This window comes from Falco rusticolus, chromosome 6 (assembly GCF_015220075.1).
Source record: "Falco rusticolus isolate bFalRus1 chromosome 6, bFalRus1.pri, whole genome shotgun sequence".
Classification (NCBI taxonomy): Eukaryota; Metazoa; Chordata; class Aves; order Falconiformes; family Falconidae; genus Falco; species Falco rusticolus.
The window spans coordinates 49,093,065-49,115,513 of record NC_051192.1 but is presented as its reverse complement, the minus strand read 5'-3'; the positions used below and the strand labels follow the sequence as shown (position 1 = coordinate 49,115,513).

Genomic DNA, 22,449 nt, shown 5'->3' with positions numbered 1-22,449 from the left:
CCACAGAATTACTCTGCAGGGCTCATTTTTTCCAAAACGCAACTGAGGAAAAGAGTTCAACAGGAATACAAAGTTATGGTTAATACAACATCCATAGTCATAACTGTTAACTACCAAAAAACCTAAACCAAGTATTTTTTAAAGGACATTAACCTCTACTCTTGGGAGACTAAGCTTACTTCTCTGCAATTATAGAATTTAGCTGTAAGGTTTCTCAGTCTTAAAGCACCTCACATAGTTTCTTTTATGCTTCTTCAACCAAGTTACCCAAGCAGACTTGAGCTCTTCGCGTGCCATGAAATCACCCACATTTCACCCCTTTGCCATTCAGCTCTGGGCATGAAGGTTGAGAGGGGCTGCTCTGAGGGGTAGACGAGGCCACACAGTACACTGTTGCTCCAAAAGAAAAGCCCTATTAGGAGAAGGATATTTAAACCAACAGTATATTTTAGATCAAATCTTACTGAAAATAATTAGAGGTAGCTCCAACCAAATGGCTGCTAACCGGAAAAGCAGGAATGGGGCTATGATCCCACCTAGGTCACACAAACTTGAGCACAGGGAGACACCAAAGTTTCTGCAAAAGAAAAATAGTGCCAGATATTTAAGAGGTGCTGCCAAATTGATGAACCAGCAGTTTGAGGAGCAGAATGTAGACTTAGCTCCAAAATTATCTCATCAGTATATGCCATCCACATTGAGCAGTGGCTATTCGGTTAAGAAATTCTGGACAAAACCAAGTTTTACTAAACAACGTTGAAATAGGGAATGGGGAAAAGGAGAGGGAAAAGGTGAAAGATGCCTGGGAGCTTTTGATGTACCTGAGTGTTGTAGGGTACAATTCAGTGTTCACAAGATAGACGATTTCAAAAGCCATTGTGATGCCCAGTCTTCCCAGTGTGGCAACTGTCGTTTTGAGCCATGGAATATCTGTTCATTCAAAAGAAACCCCAGTGAAGCATGTTTTGGTGCACCAGCAGAGCATTTCTGAGAGCCCCAGGCCCTGTCAGCAGAAGCTACATCACAGAAACACTGGATCAGTGAAAATCAGACTGAAAGGCCACTGCTGTAGATATCAATCTATACTGGCAATTATTGCTTTCCAGAATCATGCAAGGCTGCTTTGGAGAATCAGAAATCACTTCTAGATGGTTGATTCAAGATGCTGGTGGAGCATAACAGCATGGATGGGAGAACGAATGTTATAAGCTTCCATGACTATAACCAAATTGAGCTCTGGAAAGGAGTATTTATTTCTATAGGGAAGTTATGCTGTAAGAAACACTGGTAGGTCACCTCCCAAAGCCTTCTGACAACAAAGAAGATACCTCTAAAGGTGCATAGAACCACAGAATGATTTAGGTTGAAAAAGACTTTTAAGATCGTCAAGCCCAACCACAAACCTAGCATTGCCAAGTCCACCACTAAACCATGTCCCTAAGTGCCACATCTACATGTCTTTTAAATACCTCCAGGGATACTACATTAAAATAATTCTCCCTAGTGCAAGCCAACTACACTTCATAATTTGTCTAGCCATTGCACATTAGACATACTCCTAATAATGCTACTCCTGGCCATCCTCCCCCTTCCCCTCCCTGGTGTTTGTTGATACCTGACATGACTGGTAGGAAGCCCTTATACATCAGCAGGAGGTGGAATGGTCACATCTGCACTGCAGAGCAGAGCCATGCCAGCAGTCTGAGTGCCCTCTCTGGAGAGCCAGTGGCCTTTGGAGGAGCATCACGAGGAATGCAATAAGCGCGTCTGCAATGCCCTTGGGAGAGGACAGTCTCCTGTATGGTTTAGGTCATGACCAGGCAGACAGGGAGGCGAGTGAAATAATGACCCTGGACTCGGCATGAAGGGGAACTCTGCCACTGGAGAGGCCTCTGGCAGTGACTGTTTTCTCAAAACTTCAATAGGAAGAACAAGAAAACATTTCGGTTTGCTCTGAGCCAAAAATGTCACACTTGGGGTTATTTCCCTTCCAAAACAACCAAACAAACCCCCACCAAATTTCACCTCATGTTGTGAGACACTGCCTTTGCCCTGAAAAGGTCTGTTTTCAAACACTTGTAAGAAAAGAAAAGGCTGGAAAGAACAAAACAAATCCACATTGTCTCCTTGGCACCCCTTCAGTCCATCAAGTCCCCAAGGTGAGGGTGACGTCCATGTGCCTCCTCCCTCTGCCAGGAGACTCAAACTGTGTAAGCACCCCAGCATGGATGGAGATCTCACAAAGCTGCTGGTGCAGCTTTTCCCATCTGTATAAACAGACTTCTTTTGAAAGCAGGACTTGGACCTCAGGTGTCCCATCTGCGATTATCTTAATCCCCAGGCTGTCGTCTCCTTGCCTGGGCAGAGTCCCCTCAGCACTTTGGCACTACTGAAAACAGGCTGGTGGCAGCATCCTGCTGGCTCCAGGCTACCGCTTTCTCCCCTCACTCAGGCCATACCAGCCCCACATGATGCTCCTGCTCTAACCACAGACCTGCTACACCACGCTCAGCTGATGGTGTGCCCAGAAATACATGAAGGAACTGGAGGCAGGTGTCCTGCAGGAGTAATTCCACTGAGCTGTTCTTCGCTTCCTCTTTCTGCAACAGCCCTAGCTCCAGGCAATTAACATTCCTCAGTCCCTGCCGTCCCAGTGGGACCGTCATACTTTTTTAACAGGTGGAAAATGATGCTATCAAAGTCAGCAGGTGACATGGTGACCAGGCCCTCTGTGCCTGAATTGATGTGCCTTGTGTCAAGGGAGCTGCCACCGGAGCACAGGGCAGACGGCATCCACTGGCTGTGTGGTGGCTCTTCTGAAAGGCACACAGATGTGAGGACCTGGGGAAAATCCACCAGGACAGCCTAGTCTGTCTTCACAGGTTTCAGTGGTCAAAATGATGAATGCAAACAAGTGACAACATGGTATACCAGGGCACAATCACACAGCCACCAGTGCCAGCACCAGGAACAGAACTGATCTTCCTTTTCCCTTCCCCATCACTTCTGCTTCTGTTAAAGCAATAAAGCTAATTAAGCATACAGTATTAATTTTAACTGCCTTTTGAGGAGTCCCCTTAAGGGCAGCTTAACTGAGACAGAGATGAAAACCACACCTCTTTGAAGGATTTCATTTTGCACTCACGACAAACCTGCCGGTTTTCATGGGGACATCATACTCTCGAAATAGCTTCTCGTGGCTCTTCTCTAGGAGAACAGTTGCCCCACAGTATAACTTCAGGAATTAAAACCTCTAAGGCTGGCCAGGACTGTCCCTTACTTTGACAGTAACGTCCCTGGGGAGGAATAAGCCTCTCTAATGTCCATTCAGCGTCCAGTCCCCAGCTACACTAAGGCAAAGCATGCTGATATAGTAGCATCCACTTCCGAGCACGTCCAAATGCTTCCCCACGGATCAAAGAAAATGCACAGGAGGAAAAACTATTTAAAGAAAAGGCAGAAGTTCTGGGAAGATTTGTGCAGTATCAGACCTTGTAGTTGTTCTTGAAACCAGATAAAAATGACTTAATCAAAAGCCGTATCTTTCCTCCAACCCCTTAACATTATCCAAACTCTTGGGAGGGTGAGGGCAGGGCAATAATCATGTTGTCTGTCACAGCCCCTACATCATGTTGGGGTTTGCATTGCTTTATTTGCAAATGGGAAGACTGCCAAGCTTCCTCAGCTAAATCACTTATTGCTTACATCACTAAGTGTCTTCCACGTCAGGGAATGTATTTTCCCTTTATCTTTGTATACTCTTCCCTTGCATTTGCCTTCAAAAACTGTACGGGGCCATAATACATTATTTTTTTTCTAAGACTACACCCAGCTGTTGCTCACCATTCAGCAAAGATACAGCCATTGCATATTCCAGGGAAATCTATAAACAAATAAGGTATGTTGTTCCCTGACTGCGGTGCTGCTTGCATCACCAGACACTTTTTGCTTTTATCTCCAGTTTTGCGTGGCCTGCTGTCCTTGCTTAAGGTGTGTCAGAGAGAAGTCATTGACCTAAAGAGCTTGGTGTTGGGACGGGAATTACCTTCTGGCAAGAAGGCAGTAATGAGGCATGCAATTCCTGCCACGATGTTGCTTATTGCAAAGGGAAGGCGCCGGCCAATGCGATCAATTGTCACTAAAATGAGGAGAGCAGCTGGCAGCTCCACAGCTCCTGAGATGAAGAAGTCTAGGTAGAGGTTTCCTCCCACAATTCCTAGGCGCATGACAAGCCCTTGGTAGATCAGGGCACTTGTGAACCTAAACAGCAAAGGGAAAAAGTTGTTGAGAGGCAAACAAATGGCTGTCGGCAGCTGGAAAAACCCTAAAAGTCACAAGGGAATTTTTCTTCAAAACCCACTGTCCTCGTACCAAGCTGGACTGATGTGGGCACTCACCAGGCATACATCAGGATGAGTGTGTTCCTCCTCATGCGCGGAGTCCTCACCAGGTCAAGAAAGGAGGGGTTGCTGACCTCCTCACTGCTAACGGTGATCTGAGGAGAAAAGTGAGCAGCAGAGTCAGCTGGTGGGGCTCAGGCAGGCACTGGGGCAGAGTTTCTATGCAAACACAGTGCTCAGCAATATTCCAGTCCAGCGAGCAAGCAAAGGTGCTGATGCGCCCGCCAGCTTGCTGCACTCCCGAGCAGGGTGCAGATACAGGACACAGCTTGTGACTGGACATGGCTGTGGGCTTTTCTTCATGGTGATTGTGCAAAGATGAAAAAGAAAGTCCTCAGTCTTGACCTGAGAATGGAAAAATTATTTCCTTGCTGTTGACCGGGAATTTCTTGGAAGGCAATATGTGGTCATTGTCACGTCAGGGTCACTGGGACCATAGCTTCCTTCTGCCAGAGGTGACAGAGGAGGGGACCATGGCAGGAAGCGCAAAGTGATGGGCTGAGGGAAGCAAGGAGAGAGGGGGTGAGCAGCAAGCAATGGGCTTGGGAACATGGCTGGTGGCACAGCTGGACAGCAGGAAGAAAAGAGGAGTGAGAGAAAGAACAGATCTGTGAAGGCACTTCGTGCTACAAAACATTCAATGGGTGGAATTCAGAGGGTCTTAAAATACACAAGCACTGTGCTGAACATGGATTTTATCCTGGAAGAAAAAAATCCTGCAAAGTATGAATTCATGGTCCTCATACTGCCTACAAAGTATGGTAAATCTGTTCACAGCTTCCTCCAACACAGTCACAATGGGGCACTTGATGAAATCATCAGCTGGAAGGTTGAACAATCACAGAAAATGGCAAGATTTCACACAGTCTGTGTTTACGCATTGGAGTTCATTGCTATAGGATACTGTGAGGCCAGAATATTAGCAGGGCCAAAAAGGGATTAGGGACATTAATGGAGGTCATTTGTAACCATGATGTCCAAGCCAGGTGGCAGCCCTTTTGTTCCTATGTTCATTTCATGGGTGAGGAAGATGAGGAAGAGATGACAGAGGTGGTTTTAGGCAGGGAAAAACCATGAGACTGCCCATGAACAGGCAGCTGCATCTGGGATTGCCATCAGTTCTCAAAGCAGCTGTGGGAAACATGGAGTTAAAACCTGCTGCATCCTTTTTGGGAGGATTTTGGGCAGCCTGGCTGCTTTGACTCTCAGTTATGGCCCTCCTCCTGAAAGAAGGACTAAGAGACCAGAGAGAGGAGTAAATCCCTCTCTACCACCACAGCACCCGCTGCCCACGCAGGCACAGGAGCCAAAGGAAACAACCCTGGCTGGTGGGAAGACATGGGTGAAAGGACCGGGAAGCATATGAGAACGTGGAGATCCATGGTGCGAAGACGAGTGAAGCCAAAGGCATGGCCCAAGGGTCTCGTCAGCTCAATCCAAAGCTTTCGCCCTGTATTTCTTTTTTGTATCCTAAGTAGCACAGATGTTTTTCAGTGAGATTTGGCTGGGTGTATTTACACATGACTTCTTCGTAACTGAGTGGCACAAAACTTCTTAAGTGGACAGAGAAACCTCACATTTGTTTGAATGTCCTTTCCACTCCCTTTTGCTTTTCTTCTGTAACCAGAGCCAGAAGTTTTCTTCAAAGCACTGCTACTTCTGCTGCATGCCAGAGCCCTTTGTGGGGCAGGTGGAGGTTGCTGGGTTTCTGCACTGCTCTTGGAGTTCCTCATATTACAGTTATAAAGCTGCCACAACTGTGTTTATAAAAGCAGGCTGCCAGCCATCAGTTGTGACTTTGTGCAAATACAGTTTTAGTTTTCCAAAGGACTAAAGATAAATTCAGCACAGGTGCTACGATATATTTTTTGTCTTAATAAAGGCATAATAACCCAAAGCAACACTAAGCATTTTTTAATGGATGAAGAAAAAAAAAAATATCACTGTGGAAAGTCAGATCTTTGTAGGGAAAAAGTCCTCTTTTTGTTCTTTTGAAGTCAAGGGGAGCTTTGCTATTCACATCAGTGCAGTCAGGAGTCCAATGACAGGAACCATGTTTACAAAGATGTGCTATCTGAAAACTCTGGAAGAAGTTTTACAACCAGGTTCCTGACATTTTTATGTCCCAGAAAAATTACATATTGTTTTTTTGGCAATAATTTTTAAAGATTCCTCATAGCACAGACATATAGTTCTGTACATGCTTAATTCTGCACAGGATAGTACATTCATGCATGTATATAATACATATGTATGTAAGTTAACATATACTAGAAATATATATGTCTAGATACGTCTGTAGTGTGTGTGTGTGTTTGTGCGTGCGTGTGTGCATGTGTGTGTGTGTATAAAGGGAGAGGGGGTTTTCGTCCACAACTTTCTCAAGAAGCAGCTCTCACTCAGCTGGTTACAGCCCATTCTGCTTTCGGACAGAGACCGAGAATTGAAGAATTAGCTTGATAAAAAAAACATGCTAGTAAAATTATGAGCAACTGGAAAAAAAGAATTCATAATTTACAATTAATTTAATGAGTTCTGGGTAGAGCTGAACTGTACCAGTGTCATAACTCACAAAGCAAAAGAAGCAAATATTATACAGAGGTCATCTGTATTTTCTGCATGCCAATAAAAATGCAACGCTACTACATCCAGAGCCATGTAAGGGACTTGGCTAATGGAATTTTGACAGATGTATTGGAAAATCTTAGCCAAAATGCACTGATGGATGATGCCTCTCACTTGTCCCTGATCCTCCACATCCACAGCGCTTTACCTGAAATTCCGTTGTTTCATGAAAGAGAAGTCTGATGTGAGTTAACGTGAGAAACACACTTGATTCACAGCTAATGTGCTTCCTGTAGATGCTGTCTTTCCTCTGGGCACAGCACCAAGGATGACACACATTGTATATTAAAAAGGCCCAAGGAACAGATCCAGCACAAATCTACATGTGTGGAGGTTAATCTGCTGCAGCTGCGAGTGGCTTGGGGTCATGAGCAGGGACACTTCCGACAAAAAATAAATTAACTTAAAACAAAAAACAGGGAAAGACACACATCTCCATTCTGGCATAACGCTTTGAAAATGCTAATGTTTAAAGAGGGGAAGTGGGTGTAGGAATGCAGGGCTGAATGTGGAGGGAGACCTGCAGCAGCGCAACCTTCCTGCTACGTATCTTGGGCCACACTTGGCACTAGGTAATGCTGACCAGGATGGGTGAATCTCACTGGTGCGTATGTCCCAGCCAAGGACAATAATCCATAGAATCATAGATACATGAAATGGTTTGTCTTGGAAGGGACTTTAAAGATCATCTAGTTCCAGCCCCCCTGCCACAGGCAGGGACACCTTCCATTGGACCAGGTTGCTCAGAGCCCCATCCAACCTGGCCTTGAACACTTCCAGGGATGGGGCATCCACAGCTTCTCTGGGCAGCCTGTTCCAGTGTCTCATTACCCTCATAGGGCAGAATTTCTTCCTTATATCTAATCTAAACCTAGTCTCCTTCAGTTTAAAACCATTCCCTCTTGTCCTATCACTATGTGCCCTTGTAAAAAGTCCCTCTTTCATAGGCCCCCGTTAGGTCTCCCTGGAGTCTTCTCTTCTCAAGGCTGAACCCCAGATCTCTCAGCCTGTCTTCATAGGAGAGGTGCCCCAGCCCTCTGATCATCTTTATGGCCCTCCTCTGAACTCATTCCAACAGGTCCATGTCCTTCTCATGCTTGGGGCCCCAGATCTTTGCTGAAAGCAGTATTCCAGATGGGGACACATGAGAGGAGTAGAGGGGAACAATCACGTCCCTCGACCTGCTGGTCACACTTTTTGATTCAAACCAGGATATGGTTGGCTTTCTGGGCTGCAAATGCACATTGCCGGTCACATGCAGCTTCTAGTCAACCACCCCCCAAAGTCCTTCTTAGAGCTGATCTCAATCTGTTCTCCACCCAGTCTCTATTTGTGTTTGGGATTGCCCAAACCCACATGCAGGACCTTGTATCTGGCCTTATTGAACTTCAGGAGGTTCGGATGGGCCCACCTCTCAAGTCTGTCAGTCTCTCTGGAAGGCATCCCTTCCTTCCAACGTGTTGACCGTACCACACAGCTTGGTGTCATCAGAAAACTTGTTGAGGGTGCACTCAATCCCACTGCCCATGTTATTGACAAAGATGTTAAATAAACAAAGCTCATTCTGCTTCGTGGGACAGCTGAGGGTAATTTCCTGATCTTGGCTGGTATCACAGCCTTGGCATCCATCAGAAAAATGGTTCACTAATTGCTGGCCTAGCTTGTTACTGCTCATCAAATTTCCTTCTGTCATGTTGCTTCACTAATGTGCAACAGTTTCATTTGGTATATCCTGCCAAGGAAGTTATAAATAACTTTTTTCCCTGACATCCCTCCCTCCCCATCATTAACATTTGCATGCTCCCTTGAGGAACATAAAGTTATAGAAATACCATTATAGCGACATTATGACACTTGAACTTGCTGCTTATGAATAAAGCAGCTGGCTGTGGAAATGTATGTTTCAGCATAATCATCTCTGCTAATAGCTCCAGTTTTGACTTTACAGAATCATTATCCCAGAGGCTAGGAAGCATACTATAGGTTAGGGCCCAGCTTCTCTGTGGAACCTGTTGTGTGAACTTTACCTTGCCAGAACTGTCATTAACATGTACTTAATGAAGTGGAAAGATAATTGCATACTGGTATAAAATAACTGGCCATTTCTATACTCTTTCTGTTGCCACATAGCTCTTCCTGCATGCACTTTCGTGCAAGGTCTGTATTTATAGCAGGAATGGTCCTGAATAAGTAGAGCTGCTTAGGCTGGTTGATTTATGGAGGCCGTTTCTCACCAGGTAAATAAAATCCTCTGGATTTGGGAACAGCTATCTGATGTTTCAGAAGAGTTCCCACAATTACTACTTGGGTTTCATCCACAATTATCATCTAGGATTTTGGTGAAGTAACCCCACTTTTCTGGGATTAACTGGGCTAAATTCTCAGGTTCTCCCTTGCTTAAGAAGAGCAATGGGGAAGACCTAGGTAAGATACCAAGCTGTTGGGATCCCAGGTTGCCAACTACCTGTCACAAAGCAGACGCATCATGATGTTCCTTCCTGACAGGATAGGACACATAAGTCTCCTCCAAAAGTTGTCGTTCCAAAGTCTTTGTCTTTAGTCTCAGTGAAAAGTTAGGTAAAAGTCACACATGGTCATTTTGTATATGCATAAAAATTCATGTATATACATATGTCTGTATGTAGGCACAAAAAATACTACTGTGTACTGACAGACAGACATTTTATGTAGGTCATTTCTTTTCAATAAACTCTCACCTTCCTGAAATACTTGTAGTGTATCCAGTATGCCACCTCTGGGCTGTGTTAGCTGTGTGCTAACAATTTATAGCTTTTTTCCTTAGTTCAGATAATGACTTCTAACACTACTATTGCTAGCATTGGGGTTCCAGACCTGGTTTGTTACAGAACAGGAACCTTGTCCACATCTGTTGTCGTCAGTGAACCATAAGGCCAATGCCACAGTAAACATGTCTGAGAGCCAGGCATTGCTACCCAATGCAGAACAGGCAAATGTTGCAATGACACAACGTCAGCCCTTTTGGTTCAGTCAAAACCACTTGTCGAAGGACTATTATTCTATCATGTATTGTCCAATTTTGTAAATACTGATCTCAGACAGTGCTTCCCCTGTTTTGAAGTTTGGGACATGTTCTCCCCTTATTGGGATGGAAGCAGATTTATATTTAAATTCCGATTTTCTACATCATCTTCTCTTTGAGTTATAAAACAACTTCTAGCAAAGGAGCCAGCAAAGTGGATCCTTCTGTCTCTGCTCACTCTATCAGCTAAAATAGCAGCTGCTGTGAAATACCATTGGCCCTCAGGCTAGTTTCTGATATTTCCCACAAGTTTTTAAAGTAGGAGCGTTGCAAATGAAAGATCTGATTCATTGCTTTGCAAACTTCGTTTTTCAGCCCATGTCTTTCCAGCCAGTTCACTTTTACCTTCTTGCTATTAACAAAGTAGATATGGGACTGACAGTCTTGTCCTGGTGTGACACCTCAAGAGCGTTGCCCATCAGATAAAGAGAATGCATTTTAACATAAGTGAACCTTCAAAAGATTAAGAAAGATTAGAAAAAAACCTCTAGCTCAAACAGATGACATTACCTCTGAGTAATGTGGTGAGAGATATTTCCCATTGTGTTTTGCAATGCTGTGCATGATTTTTAATGCCTTCTCTCCCTTTTTGCGTGTCAGGAGCCAACGTGGAGATTCAGGAACCACCCTGTAAGAACACAAAAGTCATAAGTAGAGGGTTTGCCCTTTAACATCAGAAGTAAAACAAAGTCCTTTGCCTTTTGCCTGTGTTAATACACAACATACTGATTTTTCAGTCTTTGGGATACAGAAATTCTTCTGTGGACTGCTTCTCCAGTCAGTTTCCTGTAAAATATCTGACCCTTGTGGGCAAGAAAGAAGAAAATAAACTACATCAGCACTCCGCAAAGCTGAAAAATAAGAAATGTAACTATTGTGTTTGCACAATGGATGTCAAAATACAATAACCAAAGCAAAGAAGGTGCCTTTAGAACAGCAAAGAACAACGAAAGTCAACACTAAACACATGTAGCATCAAGTACAGGCAAATCAGGAAACTTCTAGCTGTATCACTGTAAGATAGACACACACCCACCTGAATGTGTATCTATTGTATAAACCAAACACAAAGCAATTTTACCGACTGGTGTTTCACTTTCTGCTGGCCTAGGATTAACATGATTCACAGTTTAAAAGCTCATAATAGGCAATGTTGAAGAAAACAATATACAGGAAGAAGGGCTGTGGATTAGTTTCTTTGGATCCAGCCCACAGGACGGAGGCACTCCACTGGGACAGATGTTCACTGTGCCATAGTGCTCTGCTTACTCATTAGCTGTACTGCCCAGTTCATGGAAGCTGTAGGGCAAGCTCAGGCTTGAACTGAGTACATAATTAGAGGTATAGGTGAGGTCCCATGGCTGATGGAAAAAGCAGACTTTGGTGAAGTCAACCAGGTAAAGAGCCACAGGCTAAACGGGAATAGAGCAGGGTTCTATGAAGCGCCAGCTGTGGCTGACAAGAGAGGGAAAGCCTGGGCAGAAAAAGTAATGTAGGTCTGAGATTCACTAAAAAGAATTTAAAATGCCAAAATCAACAATATGCAAATATCTTTTTCCTAAGCTACATCATCTTGTACACTGGAGACTTGGGACCACAGAAGGGGTCTCAAGGTGCTTGAATAGCAATAGCAATAATGACAAAAGCAATGACTGTGACGTTACCAGTAGTAGAGCAGAAAGAGGAAGTTGGGCAGTGAAATGGCCAGCTGGATCCCCTGCCAGGTGGGAACCAAGTACGCAATTCCAGGGAGAATCATAATTCCCAGGGTGAAGAATATCTGAATCACAATCCCAACAATCCGCTGGTCAGAACCAACGATCTCTGTCACTGAGCAGAGAGAAAGACAAAATAAACAACACAGAAACAAGTCTAACTTGAAATAAGAATATTAGTGGTGGAGCATAAGGAAGGATAGTACTGTATCAGGTCACAAGTCTGCCTAGACCAGCATCTTGCCTTCAGCACTGTAAAATTGTCACCGAGACTGTAGAGGGCAAGCACAGGTGACACCTCCTCATCAATTCACCCACTATTCTTCAGCTAGAGGTGACACCTACTAGGATGGTTTTCTCAATGTCTTGCTATTTCATGCTCTGAAGAAGAATTTCCCTTTCTGAACCTGGCAGTCATTCAAGATGCCACAACAATACTCTTTTCTCATGAAAAGTAAGTTTGCTATGCGAGGCATTTCATTGCTGGGCCATGACTATAACCTATCAAAGAGTCTGGATCCCTGCTGTTTTGATGCTATTTATAAAAAAAGTTTTCCATCCCTTTCCCTTTTCAGGAAATACTGCTAATGCAGACCCTGGTGTCTAGCCCAGCACTGAGCAAAGCCTCCCAGCTAAAGAATGAGGAGCAGCCATCCAAACATCTGTTGTCCCAGTGAGGAAAAGCAGTTAACTCCTCTGAGCATCTGTGGAAGATGTTCAGACTCTGCCAAAATTAACCATGTCCCTGTTTGTGTATCCAGTTTATCTGGAGCTTGCTCTGTAGATTTTGATTTTCTTGGTGATCTTCTGTGTAATCAGAAAACCTTTATATATACATATTCCACACCTTCACCTCTGAATTATTTATGTTAATCCCTCCCCATTGGAGTCCATAGATTAGACAGCCATAAAAGTCCTTAAATAACATCAACAGAAAGTGTTGCATTGCTACTGAATCGCCTGTGGCCAGCTGCTCACAGGCATGTTCGAGTACCACAGTGATGGGTACAAAAGAAGAGCTTGGACAGTTCTGTCACTCTTGATAGTCTGTCCTCATGCATTACTTCTGGCTCGCTCTTTTCCATGGGATCCTATGAGGTCAGGGAGGCATGTACACTGCTGCCCATTTCCATCCTGTATTAGCAGTGAATATCAGAAAGTGTTTACACTTGCTGCTATTCTCAGAGGCCATCTCTGTACCAGTCAATTAGCAGACATTGTCAGGTAAGGAAACACTGTACTGTTTAGCTTCTAGAAAGATCTCTAGCATGATCTGGACAAAGGCCCATCACTGCTTCCCCAAATATTTTGTTCTGGCATGTGCCCAGCCTATGGATGATGACAGATTACAATTTGCATGCAGGCACCTTGTCTTGGAAGGCAAATGCATTAAGTAGGATGGACTTGGGTTAATCATTGTCTGCTGACCCCAGGGCCAGTGCTTTCTTTCCAAGAAAAAATATTATCAAGAGCAGATGTAGCTACGACTCCTTGTCCTCCAAAATTCCCTCACTTTTCCTAACCAGAAAAGAAAGAAGATAACAGCTCTCACCAATCACGTAGCATGTCATCCAGGTTCCCTTGCCAAACACGCCTTGGAGAAAACGGAAGATCAAAAATACAGTAAAGTTTGGTGCGAATGCCACTATGATACCACATATCCCAACCCCGAGACAGGAGAGCAGGTAGATTAGGATTCTGCCATATCTGTTGCAAAAGGAAAAGAAAGTGAAAATCATGAAAAGACACAAAGATACATTTTTTTCTGGCATCTCGTTTTAATGCTAGATCTGAAAGTGCCCTTTTGACCATCCTTGTTCCAAAGGAAGGCTGCCTGAATCTTCACAGTGTTGAATATGGATATGGAACAATTTTGCCTGCAGTGGTTATCATTACTTTTATGTCACTAATTTTAAAACTGGTGATGTCATCACCAGGCCCCCTTTTATTTTGGAAACTATTTTTGTCGGTTTGTATCTAAACTATGGCTCATATGTTACAATTCAGTTTTTTGATCCAGCTGAAAAGGGCAACTTATTTCAAGGGGATTTCTGTTTTCACAAATTTGTCTCCTAATAGCAATTACAGCCAGATCTGTGAAAGTAATTTCTTCTTTAAATACTTTATGTGATTTTCCAGTGTTTTGTTTAGGTTTAGACCACTTGTTTTCAAAGTCTGCCTATCATATTATGAGTCTCATTTTCCAGCAAACAATGTCATTATTAATAGTGTGCCCAAGGTAAGCTGTAATTCAAAAAAACAAACCCAACAAAATCTCCCTGTAGTTTCATGGCAACCGTGTCCTTGGATCACAACTAGAATTTCCATGTTGATCTCTTTCTCATTGTTATTGTTGCTGTTTTAAGAAGAAACTGTGAAAACTGATGTAGCTGTTTATCTTAACAAAGAGTATTTGAGAGAATATTTGTTTGTTCATTTTGTTCAGAAGGTTTGATGGGAAGAATTTATACAGGACAAGAATCAGGGTATTTTCAACTAGGTCCATTCTTTCGAGTGCTGTCAACAAGGCAAGAGTGCAAAGGTCTGGCTGCAGCACATTCCCCCAGTGCTATCAGTGTACAACATTCACAGTGTACAGGAGTTAAATTCTGCTTAATACGCAAGTACTCCTAGACATATAATTTTATTTTAATGATTAGCTGTAATATCTCTACTCTTACCAGTCTTAAGGTGCTAGTATCACAACCGCCCAGCCAGACACTGAGCAGAGACATCTTAAGTTAGCCAGTGCCATGGCATTTTTTCCACCTTACTTTTTCCACTATTACTATATCCCTTGGAAAGATGGAGTTTTCCTTGAAAGTACTTTTGTTTGCTAGTTCAAAATTCATTATCTGAGATAACATTCCAGATAATTCTGTAAGTATTCCTGCCTAAAAAGAAATCATATTTAAGTTATTATTACTAATATTACAGACACCAAAGGAAAATAAAACAGGCAGAAAGAAAGGACTTTATGAACTAAAAAAAATATGCTCTGCCATTGAAATTATCAGTGTTGCTCTCAGCCAACACAGAGGTTGACTACTGTTAGCTGTCAGCACAAAACACACACCAGGCTCCCTCTTTTACCCTAAGAGCAAGGTAGGGCTTGCAGGACACCCTGCTCTGGGGTGGGTCAGCTGCTCAAGTCTGAGTATCACCCACATTTTTTCCTTGATATTCATCCAGCCCTAGCAAGGGCTGAGGACTGGCTGCAGGGAGCTATGACTTCGGTGGTAAGTGTACGAGTCCAGCCTGTGAATGGAGAGAGTTACCATGCTGAGTCCCTTCCCTCTCTCCTCAGGTGGCTGCTTTCTTCATCAATGGCACCTATTAAACATCTGTCAGTAAATGCCAGTCCAGAAAACTCCTCTGAACGCTTCCTTTTCATTTCTGTGCCCTTCTGCCCTTCCTGGGTCCAGATGCACACAGAAAACATCAGAAACCGCAAGAAAAGATCTTTCTATGATATTTCACAGCCCAAACAGGATCAATAAGTACGATCGCATGACGTTTCCAGCCCAAAAGGAAGTGAAGATCACATTTGGCTGGAATGTGTTAACCCAGGCTGGGGAAGTTTATCCAAAATGAATTAAACCTCCAAAGTGTTGACACATGTTTATTGCAGGTGACACTACAAGTGATTTCACCTCCAAACAGATCGAAGGACAGCAGTGCTTGTACAGTACCTGTCTGCAGCGTAGCCCAGGGTGAACGCGCCAGCCAGAAACCCCAGATTGAGGATAGCCTGTGAGAGGTCCAGCATCCAGGCGCTGCCGCACACAAGGTTGTACTGTGGGAACAAGGGAGAGGCACAAACACCTCAGGTGAGTGATTCATCATCCTCAGGGTGAAACATCATAGAAACTGCGTAAAGCTAGTCAGGAGGGGGAAGGGGAAGTTCAAATATGCTTGTTCAACAGCAAGCACCGGTGGGCCAGGGAAGCACAGCCACAGCAAGCCCTCTTCAAGCTGCGGTAAAGATAGAGGGAGAGCTCCCTCTTGCCAAGAGGATGCTGTGTGTTTCATACATCAGTTGTCCAGATATGAAAAGCAAATAGCTCTTTTGCAAACCAAACACAACGCTGTTAAATATGTTGCCAAGGCAAAGCCATGACTTTGTTTAGTGCAGAATAAGGGTGCACAGCTATAGCCAATGAAAACATCAGTTTATGTAAATGATTTAATTATTTTTCTTAGTGCCTTCTACATAAAAGCAAAAACATGTGGTCGCTGGGGAAACAGAAAACACATCTCAGAACAATTTCAGACACATTGAATATGTATTTTCTTAGTGTAGCTTTCCCAGACTTTTCTATTCTTTATACTGCAGTAGCAATACATCCCCAACACGGTGTTACATTGGGCATATCAGAAGGATTCATTAATGGGGATGGGGATGGGGTTGGGCAGGGGTGAAGGGAAGAGGGAAGTAGGTGAGAGGAAGGAAGACAAAGAGACTAGGAATTAAAACTCAAATGACACTAAAAATAAAGTGGTTATCCAGACAGAATATCATTGGAAATTGCTTTAGAGGTTCTTTGAGAATAAAGAGATACCAGCCCCTGCCTGCCAAGCTCTGCAGACCTTGTGGGAATCGGGAGGTTTTGATCCATACCTGGGGTAGCCTTAGGAACAATGCAGCTTCAGGACCAGGGGAAGCCACAGACAACAGCAGCTGCCACCGTTTACCCTAGAGAGACCCTTTTGCTTTCAGGTATGAGCTGTAAGAAATCATTTCATTGCTAACAAGATGCTGGTTGCTGAAGTGTACACAGTGTGCCACATTTGTGCTCACCACATATGTACCACAATACCAGTGCTCAAACATCATGCTTAGATGCAGTGGCCACAGGGTGGGTTAGAGAGAAGATTAACAGCCTTTCTGCCCCTCACAATTCTGCAGACTCTGAAATTCAGCGCCGTGAGCCTGAGCCCCATCTTAGCCCATTCGCAGGCTGTAATACCCAACAACTATTGCCTGGGCCTGGGCTTTCAGAAGTGCCTATGCAGGAGATTCAGAGGGCACTCAGACTTGGATTTCACTGATCCTGAATCTGGACCCAAAAATCTAAAGTAATACTCTTAAACATTCTTTTATGTACCTAAATAAGAAACCATTTCTTTTAATATTCTGAACACCACACATTAGTGCCATTCACACTCATTCCCATGAGCTATTCTTCACTTTTTAAAATGAAACTCCTCAGTTTTGATTCTAAATGCACTATTAGTACTGTCACTGACAGTAGCTACAGCAGAATCATTGTTAGTTACAATGATTTTACTGCAAGTCCAGGATTTGGGGTTTTTTGTGGCTTTTTCTTTTTCTTGAAGTTGCAGGTCTGGGAATTTTGTGACTAAGAACTGTAGTTCTCAGAACTGTGAAGAAAAACTTGGCAAGTAACCTCATAGGTCCCAACACAACAGACGGTTTTGATATCAGCCTCATTACTCTGAGGAACCTGACTGGCCACCTTTCAGCCAAGTCAGGCCATCAGCATCTGGCTTCCATTTCTGTGAATCATAAGCAAAAGCTGCAGAAGCCTCAGCTTCCTCCGAGAGGAATAAAACCTGCTCTCAGCTGCCACACTCAAGGGCTACTGCAATGCTTTCCTAAAATAGCCTGAACATAGAGCAGCTCTTTCAGACTTCAAACGCTGCTTAACCTCTCACTTCTTTAAACTATGACAGCTCTGGCAAATAGTATCAAAAGACGCAGCTTTGGAAAGCAGAGAGTTTTTTCATGGCAATGACCATAAAATAAGATTTTAGAAGGCAATGCCATTGACTGTGCCAATGGCGGATGCTGGGGTTCTCAGAGGAGCATCTGCAGCCACCTATACAGGGTAATACAGTTTACAAGAGGGCTAAAAACCAGCTAAAAGAAAACATTGGCTTCAAAAGTGTGCAGCTGAAGTGTAACAGAAAAGGAAATAATCATTTGAAAAGACAGGCAGAGAGGGCAAGCAGAAAGTTGCTTCACATGAGCTCACAGAAACCTCTCTGACTTAGCAGAGCTGTATTCAGCTAGATACCTCACAGGACACACCTGATGCATATCCTCTACCCAGGGCCCATGCTGGACATGCTAGAACTGCCCTGTATGCACCAGGGGGACCATCTGGACAGCTGCTGGACTTGTATATGCATGGAGAGGTATATACGTTGCCTGGTCAGCAGGTCCTCTAGCCAGCTTGGGCTGAATTTCAGGTGCAGGTGAGACATTCAGGTGCTGAATGTCGCCCGCTCAGCTGAGCTTTGCACCACGCAGCAACAGCTGTTTCAGGACCCCAAACCACAGCACAGGTCTCCACTTTCCTTGCCTGTCTCACCACATAGCTGCACTCTTCCCCGTGGGTTTTTGGTCAGAGCAGTGGCAGCCGGAGAGACCTTACACTCTGCTGTGCAGGTGGCAGCTCAAGGGAGAGATAAAAGCCCAATGCCGTGGGCTGTTTTACCAAATGCTCTGTTATTTCATGTCATTTCCTACTCGTGGCTTTAGAGCTGGCTGTGATGCACTGGTTTTTCCCAGCCATTTACAGTGATGGAGTGTGACAGAGCTCAGCTACAACCTGCATCCAGCTCTGAAGGCTGTTCAACATGAACCTTCGCACCATTATTTTCTGCTTCCAGCAGATGCTTGTGGAGTCACCCTGGGAGCACCGCTCCCCAGAGAGGCAGAGGGGCCCTCACACCTCTCTCCTAGCAGTTCCCAAGAATCTGAGAGACCTGATCCTGTGGTCTGCAGAGTGAGTTGTCTCCCAGTGAAGGTTAAGATCGCTCAGCACCTCACAAGTGGCATGGCTCCTTGAAAGATCAAAACCTTGGACAGAAGTATCAGGCTGATTGATAAATCACCAGGGAGGGCTTCACACAGGATCAGGTTTAAAAGCCTTTCACAAAATTGCCCGAGTCAGAAAGCAAACCATCCTCCAACATTTGTGACTGCTCCTGAAGAAGCTGGTTATGACAGAGGACTCCCCCTTGGAAGACAAAACTGCTGAGGAGAGAGTGGAGAAGGGAATAAGAGCATTATTGCCTCACCAGGAAGAGTAATTAATTAGTGTGAGAACAAAATTGAAAAGTGCATGTAATAACAAAGCTGTTTAAGCAATGTCAAAATGAGATGATGCTTACACAGACCAAGATGCGTAAATAAGAACATTGTAGATCACTTAAAATCCACTCTCCCCTGATTTCAATTGTCAGTTTCAGAGACCAGGCCCCAGATCTCTATAAACTCCTTTGGGATTACAGCTCTCCCTGAGCTGACACACCAGGTTTCCCAAGACCCAGGAGGCTATCCCGGGAGCCCAATTAGTGGCAAAGGGAGCACCGACGGTGGCAGTGCCGGGCAGGTGGCTGCCCCCAGGGAGGAGAGGCATGATTCCTACCTGGCCACAGGATGGTACCGGCCCAGCAGCCTCAGCACACCGCAGAGTCTTTCTCCCAGGAATGGCACCGGGAAAGGCAGAAGGAAAGCTACAAAGCTAAAAAGGTGTCTGAGGAGCTCAGCTCCCAGGGTGGTGGGTGGTGGCTGTGCCGGGCAGCGCTGAAGCCATGCCCAGACAAGCAGCCAGCCTGCACAGAGCTGCCAGGAGGGAACAGTCCCAGCATCTGCTGCAGGCACTGGCCTTCAGGGTTTATACTTTTGATCCTTTTCAAAGGGTATATTTACTGTTTAAATAATTTGATCCCTTTCTACTATAAACAGGCAATGAATAAGCTGTCACAAAAGAGGGCAGGAGAATAAACATATGCCTGAAAGAGAGAGGAGGAAATATCTTTACAGGAGAGGACTCTTTCATCTGAACAGCAATTTCAGTGATTTAGGTGGCAGCTGAAACTAGCTCTTGGCTAACAATAGTGTCAACTATTTAAAATATTCTGGGAAATAAAATACAGAAAACTTCTAAGAAACGATGAGCTCTTTCTGAAGAGATCAGTGACAATACACTAACTGTACTCTCCTAAATTAATCCAGTGCTTTATTATTTTCTAAGTATTTAAATGACCTTTGGTACAAATAAGCATTCTCAGACCTTTTCTGTTTGCTAGACATAGCATGTAGCTTTTAACTCATCATTTCGCTAATGTCTCGCTTTTCGTTTACAAACATAACCTTTAGAGGGGAATGTAGCCTTTAAAAGAGAATTGCACACCCTGTAGAGATCTCTTTTTGATCCAAATTGCCTGGCAGGCTCACATCACCACTTCAGCTGTGACATGGGTTGGTTGTGCCTGATAGTTATCCCCATCTGCATCACTTGGAGGAAAAGCATCTGTGTTCACCCAGTATTTTAGCCTGTCTCCAGTTAGTCAGTAGTCCTTCTATATTACACTTGCCCAAAACATCTCCCATGTCCCTTGCTAGCAGCCTCCACAAATGGGAGAGGAGTGGTACCTTCTCTCTGTTTCTGAACAGTCATATGCCCATCCATGCATGGGCTATTTACACTCCTACCACACAGGCTACTCCTATGCCCAGAAGATGCGGTCCATGTTGTGAGGAGCTCATCAGCCAAGAGCACTTCCATACAATATCCAGTGGCGTCAAGGAGCAGAAGAGCTAACCCTGCCAGTAATCATCTCCCATTGTGAGTAACAGGAGATCCCATTCCCTGAAAGTACAAGCTCTTCTCGTAACAGACCAAAAAAATCCCAGCATGGTCCTTAAATATCACAGACTACCCTCCCTGATCCCACTCCGTTTCCAAAATTGGTAACACTGAGAATCAAAATCTCTAGGGCTCTCTGTCTGTCTAGACCACAGCTGTCTGACTTTCATTTTCTTTGTTTCTTTTCTGAACAGTTCAGTTTGGCATCTCCAGGGAAGAAGAGCTATAACTCACATTAATTGAAAATAAGCTGCAGAAGAGATGTGGGGCTAGTGTCTCATTGCTGAGCATCACACAGCCCTCAGCAAGGTGGGACCTAGCTGAGGTTTCCCTTCAGAAGTGCCACCTCTACAGCTGCAATAGCATGCCTCTGCTGCTGCAAAATTTGGGACATATTCAGGAGAAACATTTGGGAGATGTTAGAGTAAGGAAAGCTTACCATCCTGTCCTCTTTTGTGCATTTGCAGGTGTCTCTGTCCACAAAGACTGTCCTTGCAGTGCATGTCTATGCCTTGAAGTAAACATTTCTGCTTTCAGTTGAATAAGCTCACCCAGGACAACACAGCAGAAAGGGAATGTCACCGTGTCCTGTGTTCAGTCCTTTTTCCTCCACAGACTTGAAACTTCATTACTAAAACATTTACTGCAGTGTAGGGGGAAGGATACGGAAAAGGAAAGGAAAACCTTAGGGTCTTTTGCCCCTGCTCTTAAGCCTATTTGTTGACCTGTATAGTGCTGGCTACACCTAAACCCTGTTAAAACCTAGCTAGCCGGCTCCTCATTGCAGTCATCAAGTGGCCAGCTCCAGCTAAGGGCACATCCTCTTCCTCAGCATCACCATACTCCCAGCTAAGCCCCGCACTGCACGAGTGCCTGCACCCAGCACAACCCTGCAACTCATCTCTGCATTCAGTGCCACATTCGCCTGCACGATTGCTATCCACTGTATGACAAAAAGCGTTGTGTGCCTGAATACAGCCTCCTTCCATTTAGGGAGCTAACTAAAAAAGGTTGCGCTGCCCAAATCGGTGAGCAATCCACATTTGCATTCCTTTCCTCCTAGCCTTGGCAATGAGCTGCCATACTGAGCAGAAGTGAGGTGCTGCCAACAGAAACCAACAGCAGGAACTAGCTCCTTCAGGATATCCCCCTCTGTAGTGTCCTTAACAGGAAAATATCAGTCCCTTTCACCCTGACAGCTTTGCAGTACAGGCAGTTGTACGCTCCTGCTTGGAAATAAATCCCTGTGATAAATGTTTTCCTACCCACTGGAGGCTTGAGCACCGATGTGAAATCCCAATGCAGATTTACAGTAGCAGTGATGTGGCTGGAGGGAACTGTGCTGGTGCATTTTGCCCACCTCTAAATCAGCAGCAAACCACCTGAGTGAAATATCTCTGGGAGAAGGAAAAGGTTTTGCACTGGTTCCCTGTAGCTCATTAGTGGAGTAATCGCTATAGAATGGAGTGGGAACTGGCGGATATAGGACCAGAAGAAACGCTCATACGTGACTAATGACTGGGAAGCACGGGGGCTGTGGCAGCCTCTCATTTCTTCATAGCTTTGGCAGAAGGCAAACATTTTCCATTTTATTTTGACATGCAGACTAACTGCAGACTTGTAATTCCTGGTACTTGAGAGGCCTTTATGCACTGAGCAAGTCCCAAAACACTTCTGCACACCTATCCCTGTAGAAATACATTGCTTCAAATAACAACATGCCATTAAAAGCTCCTCAAAATGTAGCAACTTTGAGTAGGAGTTTGGAAGCACTTTACCGCCTGTTACGATTAAACTTCAAAATGATGGATGAAACTCCTTGGTCGATAGAGATCTACAGTGATTCCTCAGCCCATTTACAGCAGCGTAGTGAGAGCCCACACACATGGTTTAAGTGGCATTCCCACCAGTGGCCAAACAAAGCCTGCTTTACCCTTTCTCTCCCAGTGACAAACGGCTTAGGGCAAAAGTCATGGTTTAAGGAAACCTGGGGAGATACAGATTATTGCTACACATTCCTTGTC

At 44.4% G+C, this 22,449-nt stretch overlaps 1 protein-coding gene across 2 annotated transcripts in view; it reads right to left on the bottom strand.

Annotated features, from left to right (window-relative positions):
• Nucleotides 1–22,449, bottom strand: part of SLC22A3 (solute carrier family 22 member 3) — a 35,038-nt gene that overhangs the window by 6,358 nt on the left and 6,231 nt on the right. For both annotated transcript variants that reach the window (XM_037391037.1, XM_037391038.1), the window contains exons 2-9: nucleotides 15,494–15,597; nucleotides 13,354–13,508; nucleotides 11,751–11,916; nucleotides 10,597–10,714; nucleotides 4,398–4,495; nucleotides 4,046–4,260; nucleotides 822–930; nucleotides 465–577 (exon numbers count right to left, since the gene is read on the bottom strand). In XM_037391037.1, the coding sequence (XP_037246934.1) occupies nucleotides 465–577; nucleotides 822–930; nucleotides 4,046–4,260; nucleotides 4,398–4,495; nucleotides 10,597–10,714; nucleotides 11,751–11,916; nucleotides 13,354–13,508; nucleotides 15,494–15,597 (1,078 nt within the window). The remainder of the gene's footprint in view (nucleotides 1–464; nucleotides 578–821; nucleotides 931–4,045; nucleotides 4,261–4,397; nucleotides 4,496–10,596; nucleotides 10,715–11,750; nucleotides 11,917–13,353; nucleotides 13,509–15,493; nucleotides 15,598–22,449) is intronic.